At 36.4% G+C, this 12,147-nt stretch overlaps 1 protein-coding gene across 5 annotated transcripts in view; it reads right to left on the reverse strand.

Moving 5' to 3' along the window:
• Nucleotides 1-816: 816 nt before the first annotated feature.
• TCERG1L (transcription elongation regulator 1 like) overlaps nucleotides 817-12,147 on the reverse strand; it is a 248,497-nt gene continuing 237,166 nt past the window's right edge. For all 5 annotated transcript variants that reach the window (XM_039482841.1, XM_039482840.1, XM_039482839.1 and 2 more), the window contains 3 exons: nucleotides 8,233-8,322; nucleotides 4,090-4,208; nucleotides 817-1,348 (listed from right to left, as the gene is read on the reverse strand). In XM_039482841.1, coding sequence (XP_039338775.1) covers nucleotides 1,192-1,348; nucleotides 4,090-4,208; nucleotides 8,233-8,322 — 366 coding nt within the window. In that variant the 3' untranslated portion in view covers nucleotides 817-1,191. The remainder of the gene's footprint in view (nucleotides 1,349-4,089; nucleotides 4,209-8,232; nucleotides 8,323-12,147) is intronic.

The raw sequence follows: 12,147 nt of genomic DNA on the forward strand, positions 1-12,147 counted from the left end.
CCGACTCTAAAGTATTTACATTAGATCTTAACAAAAATAAGCTCAGAAACTGCATGGAATATGGAAAGAAGACACAGGACAGTTTACTCCTCAGCTGGTATAAATTGGGCTAGCTCTATTGACTTCAGTGGAACTATACTGATTTACACTAGATGCTTTATATAATTTATTGTTATTGTGGGATCTGTTTGGTCCTCAATGCTCTCATAACTCCAGTTGACATTAGTAAAAATTTACATAAAAATCAAGGGCAACAGCAACGTGTTCCTCATACATATAGTAGCTCTCAAACCAAATACTGTCTGAATTCTAATGCTAGAGACTAAAAAATAAAAATGAATTGGCTTAAAATATTTATTAATTTAAAAAGTTAAAATATTTGTTTATACAAAGATGATGAGAAAAGGCTTATGCGAAATCTTCACATACAATAAAAATAACTCAAATATTAATATGATAGTTTTATAAGATAGCTTCTTTATAGTAACTTTGATGGGGAAGTGTTGCCGTAATCTGTGTGCCTGAAAGCACCATTCAAAGTAATTCCAAAGCCATATTTGAAAGTTATAAATTTTTCTATGAAACTTATGCCAAGATTTACACACTCATCACTATGATTAACAATTAATACCCTATTACTACTACTCAGAAAACTAGACATAGACGTATGAACATTGAGTGATGAATTCCTCAATACCACTGTACTTCTAAACAATTTATGTTAATGCATAAAGTTGCCAAAAAATAGATTTAGATAATTCCCTTAAATGATGAACATATCTTGAAATTGTAATGGATGACATCTGTTTTCTGCTTAATTACAAATCTGCATTGAATTTATAATTTGTGTATATTACAAGTAATTTGCATAATTAAAACAATTAAGAGATTGACATATCATGGCAATTAGAAATGCATCAAACTATGAATGTTGTACAAAAGAGAGCTTCAATATGAAACATTAATTCTCTGAGAACTAAATATCCTGCAGGTTCCTGCAGAGGAACCTGAACAAATTTAACTTGTGTTCACTGAACCTCAGTATGAAAAGATATTTCTCAGGGATATCTGGTTCTTCTTTAAACTGTTGGAACTTGAATCAGAAAAAGACAAAAAATGCTGTTTCTTCATTTCATTTTCTATGGCAGTCACAGTATTAACTTGTGTGTTTATTGCAGATTTCAAGAATTCTTATCTCATTTTCCGTAGCCTTATTCTGTTTTCTTTGTCCCTCTTTTTAAGAATAAGAATGAACTGGTTGAAAAAATGCTCTTGGTCTTTTTTCTTCTGAACAAGTCGAAACCGCTGATCTCTGCCATATTTCTCTGCAAACTCTTTAAATGTTGATCTGCAGAAAAAAGTCATACATGAGCAAGGCATCATTTAAAGCTTTGCACTTTTGAATATATTATCAGATTATTTAGTCCTTAGTTTTACATCTTACTTTTCATACTGCTCTTAAAAGTACCAAGATTGTTCTTCCTGAAACTATTTGTCAAGAAGGTCAGTGTCACCACTGTGAGAGAAGAGGCAACACCAAGGTCAAAATCAGCTTTGCTCCATGACTAGCTTGAGTTGTCTGCACTAATCATTATTCTTATATTCACATACTGTATATTTATTGATTTTTTTACCCTGGTGATATAGAATCATGGACATTGTGGTTGCTAAAATATGTTTTTTATTTACTACTCTAGCTAGGTAATACTCTTTGTTGCTGAATGATATTTTTAGAGAGGCTTATCCTCGGCTTTTCCATGATTATTCAGCATCATAACAGAAAATACTACGATGGCTAACTAATAGCAAAAAATATTTGTCAGCAACACATGGTATATGATACCTGAAGAAAGAACTGTAGTTTGATCTCTTCTAATAAGCCACAGGAAATTTGCCTAAGGACGGCATGATCAGGCCCAGTATTTTCAAATGTGATTGCTATATATGAGAACAAAGCTCCTGGATTATATTTGACTCGGATATTATGGTGTTGAGCATGGTAAGCACCTGGATAAATAGACGTTTGGCTGAACAAAGTCATATGATGTGTCAGTAAGTTTCTGCTCAGAAATCGCCAATAGCAAAGTCAGGAAATATGTTAATTAGTTATAGAATATAATAAAACATTGGCATTCTGACTCACTCAAAGGTCATTAATATGTTATTTTCTTTTCCTGGATGTCTAACTTGATATTTCCCTTTTGTTGTTGTTGTTTATTTTAAGTTACACTCAAATTATTTTGATAAGTCCTGGAAAACTACAGAGGTAACAGAATATTGGAGAAAAGTAATTATAATATGTAGGAGCTGGTATACAGAATGTGATGTGAACTGGAGATGGGCCCAAACTGAAAAAGCAATATTGGGATCTATCTCTAATTCTGCCATTAACTTGCTGTGTGACCTTGCACAAAGTTATTTATCCTCTCTGTGCCTCAATCTCTTCATTTGTACAATTTGGATTGTGATACACTCCTTTGTGAAGTGCTTTGAGATCTTCAGATAATTGGTATTAAACAAAATAAAAGATCTAAATGTCACAAAAGTTTAGTTGGAATAAGATCCAGAGTTTTGTCTTAATGCATCCATGCAGCACTTGGATATTATTGAAAATTTATAAACATAGAATGTGTGTGTGTGTGTGTGCGTGTGTGTGTGTGTGGAGTTGTGACATTTGGATCCAGAAAGTACAAGGGGGGTTATATCTAGAGATGGTTTAGGATCATCTCTAGAATGAATTTTGGGAATAATGGAGATTGGTTTGCTATGGGCTCTTCTGTGTCTATTGTGACAATACTTGGTTGCTTTACACTCTAATTGGTTTATTTTGTCAACGTTGGGGCTAGCTTGCTGCCTCCTTCTTTATTTTAGTTACTATTCATTCCCATATGAATGTTGGCAATGACGGTTGTTCACTAACTGTGTGCTGTTGATAGTACACAGATTTGTATGTTCATCTTGGAAATTATCCGTTCTCTATTTGATAATACTAGAGACTGATCAAGGATAATTTAAAGGGTGAGATTATTACTGCAGTTTGGGTGTCACAGATGAATAGGGCAACCTGAGAAAGTGTAAAATCCTATATACTCCGGTAGGCCACGAATATTACAATTACACCCAAAGTGGTTTTGTTCTTGCAAACCAGAACACAACTGCTTGAGCAATTATTAGCTGCCACATTAGCCCGGAGTATTCTTAGTCTCATTGTCAAAGCAATATTTTTACTTATTACTTCAATAAAATTTGAAAAAAGGTTTACTTCTTTTTGTATGTGAGCACACAGTGCCATGTAATTGATTTCAATTTTTAGTAACAGAACTGTAATTTCTTCTTTATTTCTAATGATTTACCCAAAGTCAAAAAATAAAGAAAAAAATATTTATCTACATGATTTACAATGAAAAAGGAGTATCATAAGAATTTCATTTCTTATATATAGTTCTTGACCCTATTACTTGAAAAGGCTTTGAAGAAACAAGCAATAGCAACTTAAAATCTCATTGAGATGCACAGGCACAGCATTAATGATAACTTCTTTAGCAAATGTAATTTCTTTTTTGTCAAAAACCAGACAAATGGAAAATGCTTAGTGATTTTACATTAAAGACACTTTCATATATACACACCTCTTTCTTAGAACTGGAAGGGACCCTGAAAGGTCATCAAATCCAGCCCCCTGCCTTCACTAACAAGCCCAAGTACTGATTTTGCCCCAGATTCCTAAGTGGTCCCCTCAAGGATTGAACTCACAACCCTGGGTTTAGTAAGCCAATGCTCAAACCACTAAGCTACTCCTCCTCTTGTGGTATACTTGTCTTCCCAGTGATGTCACAAGGTACTACAAAGTATTATTGAGAAAGAAAGCATAAGATAACCTTAGTGTTTAGGGCAACAGTAAAACAAGGATAAGCCAATGACTTTATCCCACCCACAGGACTCAATTTGCAATGTAATTTTTTTCTACAAAAATTGACATTGAAATTTTACTGGACGCCAAGAATAACAATCATAACCTAATGTTACTATTTTTTGTTTTCATTAATAAGAGACAATAAGTATTAATTGTTTCACAAAGTAGCTCCATACCTTGGTGACAGTTTGGATTCCTCCAGAAGTTTTTTAAATTCTTCTTTGGCTTGCAATAATTTATTTTTCTTTTCCTTGTACTCGTCTCTTATTCTGGTCTTGACAAACTGCTCAAATATCTTTTTTTTTAAAAGGGAGACAAATATAGAAGTATTTATTAACAAACACATTGGGGTGTACCTGCTTGATCTAAGGGTTACAGACTTTCACAACTGCAATGCTTTATCTGCATAATGGGTTGGAGGTGCCAATTTAGGCAGTTAGTGTCTACATCCAAACACAAAGTGCAACCTTAATCAGAACTTCTTGTCATAGGTGTAGATCACTCGTCATGCTCACAGCTAAATATTCATAAGATTCACATTGTATTTATTTGGTTTGAAGTATGCATTTTCCCTGAATTGCTTGAATTCCTGACTGTGGACCAGAAAACTGTCTATGGTGCTCAGATAGCAATTTCTGGAAGTTACATAAAGAAAGATTGAATGATCCTTCAGCTCAGCTTGATGCACTGTACACATGTATATGAAGCCAATAATGCCTATGTGAGATCAGTGGGATGCAGGCACCTAGATTATTTTAAAAATCCCTCAAGATGCCCATCTGCATCTTTAGGCACCTAAATATCTCTGTGAATTGTGCTTGAAAAAGAAAGAGCTGTGTAGGCACAATAAAAATTAAATATTTTGCTTACAAATATTTACAATTGTTTAACACTGAAATGGTGGAACAAAAGGAGCTGTTTATCAAAACACTCTCATTTCTCTTTATCTGCCAATTTCTTGTTTGCACTGTAAAAAGTACACAAACCTAGTCTGGGTACTAAGGAGTTTCCGTTCACTCATGAATGATGCATCTGTGCAAATCTACATTTCATGAAAGATAAAGTGAAAAATCATTCGGTCTACTCTATGAAACTGAAATGAAACTGGTATGTAGTAACATGGATTCTTATCCGATGCACAGTTAAGGGAAGAAATAGATCTGGTAAAGTGTACATGCAAAAGTGGTATAAGAAAGAGGGACCAGAACACTCAAGCCAAAAATGCAGATTAATTGATTGTAAGTGTTCTTACATTTTGGCTAAATAAGTGCATGATAGGAACAAATGAAATACATAAAACCAGTTGATGTTGCCTTTGCTAGTGTTACCACCATGCTTTCACCTTCAATATTGGCAAAGCCATTATCATTTAGTTCTATCGACTGCAGAAGTGCTGGGCTAGCAATCATAATTGTTTTCTAGAAGTACTAACGTATGAGAGAGCTTGTCAAAGAATATATAGTTTGCCTCTTGGGGTTCCAGTGGAAGGCACTCCGATCATACTGCTTACACAGTAATTATACTTGTCCAAATCTCAACTGTATAAGGGAAAAAATACAATAGAGTGTTCAATCTCTCCTCTATCAACAGAGAATTCCAATGAATAATGGAATTTTTAAGCAACCTCTTTGTTAGTGTTACAGAAAAGGAGTGTCTAAATTGACACTTGGTGATCTTAATAAATAAAAATTAATAGATCGCTCATTATCTAATACAATATCTCCTTCGCACATCACTATTTCTTGCCATAGGTTTCCCCATACTCTAATGTATGATGCTGTCTTTCCACTGAGAGGTAGGAACCCCTTGGGAAATACTGATAAGTAAACAGACAAAACATGTAGCATTCCATAAAAGATCATTCCATTCCTCAGACAGCACCAAGAAGCTACACAAAAACATAAAAACCAGAGTTCACATCACGATCAAACTAACACTAGCAAAAAATCAAGTCAAGAGACCCTGGTCTTTCAGACACCTGCAGCTAAAATGGGTTCCTGCCCTTTCTGGTTGTGGGCAAAATTAACCTACACTTTTCAAGCTTCCTCTTTGTCTGAGACCAAACGAAGGAGGCCGCATCAATTATTTATTGTATAAAAAGCCATCATGTGGACACTGATTCCGTTATTTAATTTGTATGTGTTCTTCACAAACTCATCATAGAGTCTCCACAACATGGATTAATTCAGATAACTCCAAAACTGCATAGGCATGCATCTACCTAATGCCAAAAACTTACAGATTTACAGCAGAGATGATTTTTCTCCCCCACACTCTGATAGTTTAACCTGAAATAAGGCCCTGGAGTCAGCGTCAGACAAGGCAAAATTTTCCATGCATCTGATGATAGGGGAAATAATGTTTCTTATTAATTTTAGCCATATTGAAACTAATATATGATGATTCATTAAGTCGGTCATCTAATCTTGTCCAAGGCCACCCTCCCGCTCAGGTCACTTGAAATAAAAGAGAATGATGGCTAAATAAGTGTAATTGCCTCCAGTCGGAGGCCACAACATCTAAGTGTCTATAATTCCAGTATTCAAACCACCTACTAAAATATGTTAGACCCATGGCACCTGGCTCACAGTTCAATATTTCTATCCAGCAAGTCATCTAAAATTGGAAATCTCTATTTTGATTGATCTTTACTTACAATGAACTATTTTAGGTAAAGGTCCTCAAAAATGCATGGATTAGTTTTTAGTATATGCACATTTAAAAATAGTTCCCAGACTGGTTCATTCGACTGCTGGCTCAGAAAATCCAGGGCTCGCTCTCTCTTCACCTTCTCTATGCTTTTTAACACGACGTCTAATTATTTTCCACTTCTACATTGATTTTAAGCTTGAATTATTTTCTGTCTCAGTACCAGCATTAGCATGACTTTGATCTTCTCTATATAGTTATGCCAAGTCCTTGCTTTTCATAATCATTTCCCTTGAGTATTTAATATATCCCATAAATGAGGCCCATGTCAGCAAAACTTCAAGCTAAAGCCTGTATGATATGTTTTTATTATGTGTATTCGTTATGGTTTTTTATTGTATCATGCATACGCTTGATAGAAAGAAAGAAGCAATAAAGCCTGATTGATTGAGCAAGGTCTACATTGTGCCCTTGTTGAGTCACTGAAGGAAATACAAAGTCTTCTTGCTATGTCATCCTGTCTCCTTGATCAGTTACTAAGCTCCCATTCTAAATGTTTCTCTCATATTTTCACAATCAAACATTTAAGGAAAAATAACATTTGGAAAGGGATTACATGGAAAGGGTATGTTAATATATTTTTAATATTAAAGAGAAAAGAGTATTACTGTATGTGTTTCTTTAAGTTTTCCATATGTACTCTGTATCACAGGCAACTGTTCCTCCCTATAGAGTCCCACAAAGTTTAGTGCTTTTCATCATCCCATTCAATAACTATATGAAGCCATTTGGGGAACAATGGAGAAAATATTGGCGGAAGCATCAGCAATACAAGGACAACACCCAGTTCTATATCTCTTGTATGACAAAAGTTAACACGACCATATCCCAGCTTCCCCAAGCTCTTGGATGATGAGCATCTGCTTGAGAGCTAAACCCAGAGTGACCGAGGTAATGATAAGATGGAAGATTTTGGAGAACAGACCTTCTTCATAACATTCCTATTATTGGGGGCAGTTGCCCTCAGTTTGTTAGGTTGGTTTGAGCCTTGGAGTCCTTTTGGATACCCAAATAACCATGATTACAAAAAAAAAATCCACTTCCATTCACAGCTTGCTAGAAAACTGTGCTCATCCTATCAGACACAGACCTATCCATCCCAATTCCATTCATCCATTAACTCCAGGGCTGACTACTGCAACATATCTCAATGAATAAAGCCAAACACCCTGAGAAAGTTTTAGCTGGTACAAAGTGCATCAGTCCATCTGCTAAAGTAACACAAATCACTGTAGAAACATCACTCTATTGTCCACCCTCCCTGATTTTCAAAGCTATTTTGGGGATTGGTCCTAGCTATATGAGTGCCCATCTATCTGTCTCTACAATCTTGGCCAACAGTGACAGCTATGTTCTATGAGTTGATCAACATGGAGACTTGTGAGTACAAGAGACAGGACTTTCACAAGAACAGCGCCTAGACTCAATCTCATTCACAATTTTTTTAAAATCCTTAACTGTAGTTAACATTATAAATCCAGAGAGGAAGAAAGGGAGGTTACTCCTGTTTATTTTTTAATTTGGGAGGCATACAATTACAATGGTAAGTGTCACCAATAAGATACTGGATAGACAGATAGCAAACATTACCAATTCTCTTTTGAACTCACCTGTTTACGTTCTTCAGAGTTTAGCAGAAGGTAGCGTGGGTCAAATACTATTTTGTGTAATTCTTTTTCCCATGTAGAAAATGCTGAGACCTGAAGAAGTACATGAATGCCTTTGCTTTAGACAATATTACTAGAAGGTTCTGTAATAAAGAAGTGTTCCAATTTCCAAAACACTGTTTAATTGCATTGATTCCCCTGGCAAAATATTCACTAAAAGGTGACTGGAGTAGAATGTTTTTGGAGGGAAATAAAATGAAGAATCAAAGTTAAAGGGAAAACTGGATGAAGAAAACCAACATAAAAGTGAGAGTACCATTTCAGAGACTTGTCAACTCAAACAAACAAGATAGCAGTCTGATAGAAGGCTTTCTTGAACTTGTGTGGGAAAATATTGTACCCGACAGGACAAATATAAGGAAGCAAACATATATGAGCAAATAAACAGGGGAAATGATTGTAATTTTTCAATCCCTTGAGTTAATTTTAATTACTTTCTCACCTTCACTGTACATTATTTTATAATTTCACTTACTAGACACCTCTATTTAGCCATCTCTGCTCATCTCTAGTTAAATATATCCTTTGATCTTTATTTATGTGTAATCTGACCATCTGACTACTAATATTTCCTTAAATATAGCCTTTAATTCTATTTTTTCTGGAAGTTTCAGTCTGTTTATGTGAAAATGTTTAGAACCATAAGCCCCTAAAACAGAAAGAGGTTGGTTTTAACTAAAAAAAAACCCCAACAATTAAAAACTCTCTTGTTGTGGATGTTGTGTGGGGCAAGCACAGTTGAAAGCTGGAGAACAGACAGATAGTTAATGAGCACTCTGAAAACAGGTTGGTAAAATATATTGTGATTGAGTGGCAAAGGATGGTTTTGAATTCTAATCTGTGTGTGCCGAATGACAATTTATCTGATTAGTGCCAGACTATCAATACTGATTGCTAAAGATAAAGTGTAACCATTAGGTAGGACTGCATAAAAAAAGGAAATTCCACATGCCTTCTCTCCCTCCCCTCAATAAAAGATTTCACTGAACATTTTTAAAAATAAGTGAATGAATGATGCACGTGATTTAGTGGATTAAGATATCATTAGTTATTTGCATAATGGTAGTGAGTAGAGGCCTGGGCTCCATTTGCTAGGCACTGTATATATAACAAAAAGATAGCCACTGTCCTGAAAAGGTAGCCCCCTCAATGCTCCTGCAGAAAACTCTCCACCAGTAAATCAAATCAAACCAAACCTCAGTTAATTTAAAGCAATATATATCATCATCTTTATCCAAATAAAATTAAGGGCCCAATTATGGCTGCTTATGAGAAGGTGCACTAAGGAAAGTTATAATAATTGGGCCTACAAATTTACCCTAACTGTAAGCTCAGCTTGGGGGGAAGTGGATAAAAATTTATAAAATGCCACAATAGCCTTTACTAAAAAGGCTGATGGGGAATGACTGAAGCCTGAGGCCCACGGTGGGGGAAGACAGCATGAACGCCACTGTGTGGGGGAGAGGAGACTCCAGCATCTACTGCCAGGGCAGCTGACAGCTCCAGGCCCTTGCCGCCCAAGGCACTCCAGGGCCCCTATTGGCTGAGAGCTCCAGCCCTGCCACTCCAGGGCTGAAGCTGCAGGACAAAATGTCACAGAGGTCTCTGAAAGTCATGGAATCTGTGACAAATGCTTATCCTTAACTATAACGCTTCCTTCCACCACCCTTCTTCAGGTGTTCCCGTAGTTCCATCTCGCATTGCGCTCATCCCAGTTCCCCACTGATCCCCCAGAACAACCATTTCACTCTAGAGTACATTATTTTATATATATATATATACACACACACACACACACAGATACACACTTTAAAAGGGTTTCATTCAACCATTTAGTAATATTCAAGAGCCATTTAGTAATATTATGGAAGCTCAACTCAATCCAAACAAGTATATACACAAATCAATGGAATGGAGAGAAACACTCTAATGGGGAGCATCTGCCTTGTCTTTTTAGACTGTGTACTCTTCGTGGGAGGGACTGTGCCTCCATCTGTTTTTGGAAAGCAGCAGCACTTTAGGTGATAGAATAATCTAAATAATAATAATAAATTGTAACAAAAGGACTTCCTGATGTTCTCAGAAACATCCCTGTGGTTCCTCACTCTGAATGTGTTATTCTTTTAGGAAGCCATCAGAGGCAAGCATGCAAATGACTCCGCCTCTTTTGGTGCAGAATTATCTTTCTAGTGCCCCAGGCGGACTCATTTTGCTGCCATTAGCTCAATTATCAATCAACCATTTTCCTTTGCAGCCAAGTCCCTGATATCAGAAGCATCATTAAATTCATAAGGCCAGTGGGGACAAAACATTAGAAATGAGGATCTTTTATTTTCTTATTCACCTTTGCCCAGAAACTTTTATGATGCAGCATCCTCAATACATATGCATTAAATCCCTAGCATGGCTTTCAAATTCCTACATCTAATTACAGAGAAGAGTAAATCACTAAAAATAAAATAAGTATGTGAAATATAATTTTAAAAGAATAGTTAACAATCAACCAGGAAACTTTTGATTATGCAAAATGGATCTAAAGGAATTGGCTTTGCTACTAGAAAGCAATGGGAGCCACAAAGTTTCAAAATTATCGCAAGCAAACTTATAGAATTTAAAAAGATTGGTTAACTTAAATGTTGCTAGTTAAACTGTTATTCTCCCTTGTATCCTTCTGTAATGTGATGCCCCTGGAGGGGTCATCATCATCTGTGAAGATTGAATGCGGATCCCTGGATCTAGAAGCACAAATCTAGAAGCACAAATCTCTAGAGCCCTGGAAAGTTTTTTTTTATTTTATTTTTTTATAATATTTTATTTTATTTTTCGGGACTTTCACGTTATTTTGTTTAATCCATTTTAAGCATACAAGAACGGTGTATGTGTGGGGTTGATGGCCCTGGATAGCAACCTTCCCCCTACGCACTGCACAGTGGCAGCTTCTGTCCCACAGGTGCTAGGCCCAGTTCCTTGTTTCAGGTGTCGCAACCTCGTGCATGGGGTCACAGTGCTGCTCAGTTTGGCTGAGCCACCCCTCCATCATGATGACAGAATAGAGGCCGAGCCAAATTTGAGTGAGTGGTACTGTGATCCCATGTACTCACTCAAATTTGGCCTGGCTGCCCCCTTTTCCTGATGGAGGGGCAGTCAGGTCAAACCTGAGCAGTACCGAGACTCTCTTCATGAGGTCACAAAGCCTGGAGCAGGGTGCCAGACCCAGGCCTTCAGGACACCAGCTGCAGCTGCAGGGTGAGTTTTTTGTTTTATTTCATTTTATACATTGATTATGGTTTCATTTCATGTCATTCTGCATTTGCAAAAAAAACCCAGGGCTCTAAAAATCTCTCTTGCCTGAGCCTAAGAATCAATGTAACTTAGTTCAAAGGCTGTAGCAGCCCTAAACCCCTATATATGGAATAGCCACTGTAGGGGACAGACACCCACATTATGTTAGTGTGAGTAACACTTCCAGAGTCTCCTTGTATCTTGTGGTTCACTATCAAATTAGACCAGGTGAAGGACTTCTCCATTCTGAGTAATCAGCTCTGAGGATCTACTCCTGCAACTGTCGTCTGGAGTCTGTCTATGCCATATGAATTAGGGTTGGTTTATCATTTACCATTTTGTGTTCCCTTTTTATCCTTGGTATTTTTTAAATCTCCCCTGAGTATATACACAAATTCTCTTTTTTAGGAAAAAAAAAAGTTGGGCTATTAAAGTCATTATTGTTTTAGTTGCTGCTATAGATCTCTGCATGCTGTTCCAACTGTTTGTAATGGACATTTTGGAAATGAATTTGAAACAGTAAATATCCTGACTACAATAAACTAAACTCCATGCGAACATTGTACTGTGGTCTTT

Source organism: Mauremys reevesii, linkage group 7 (genome assembly GCF_016161935.1).
Source record: "Mauremys reevesii isolate NIE-2019 linkage group 7, ASM1616193v1, whole genome shotgun sequence".
NCBI classification, from domain to species: domain Eukaryota; kingdom Metazoa; phylum Chordata; order Testudines; family Geoemydidae; genus Mauremys; species Mauremys reevesii.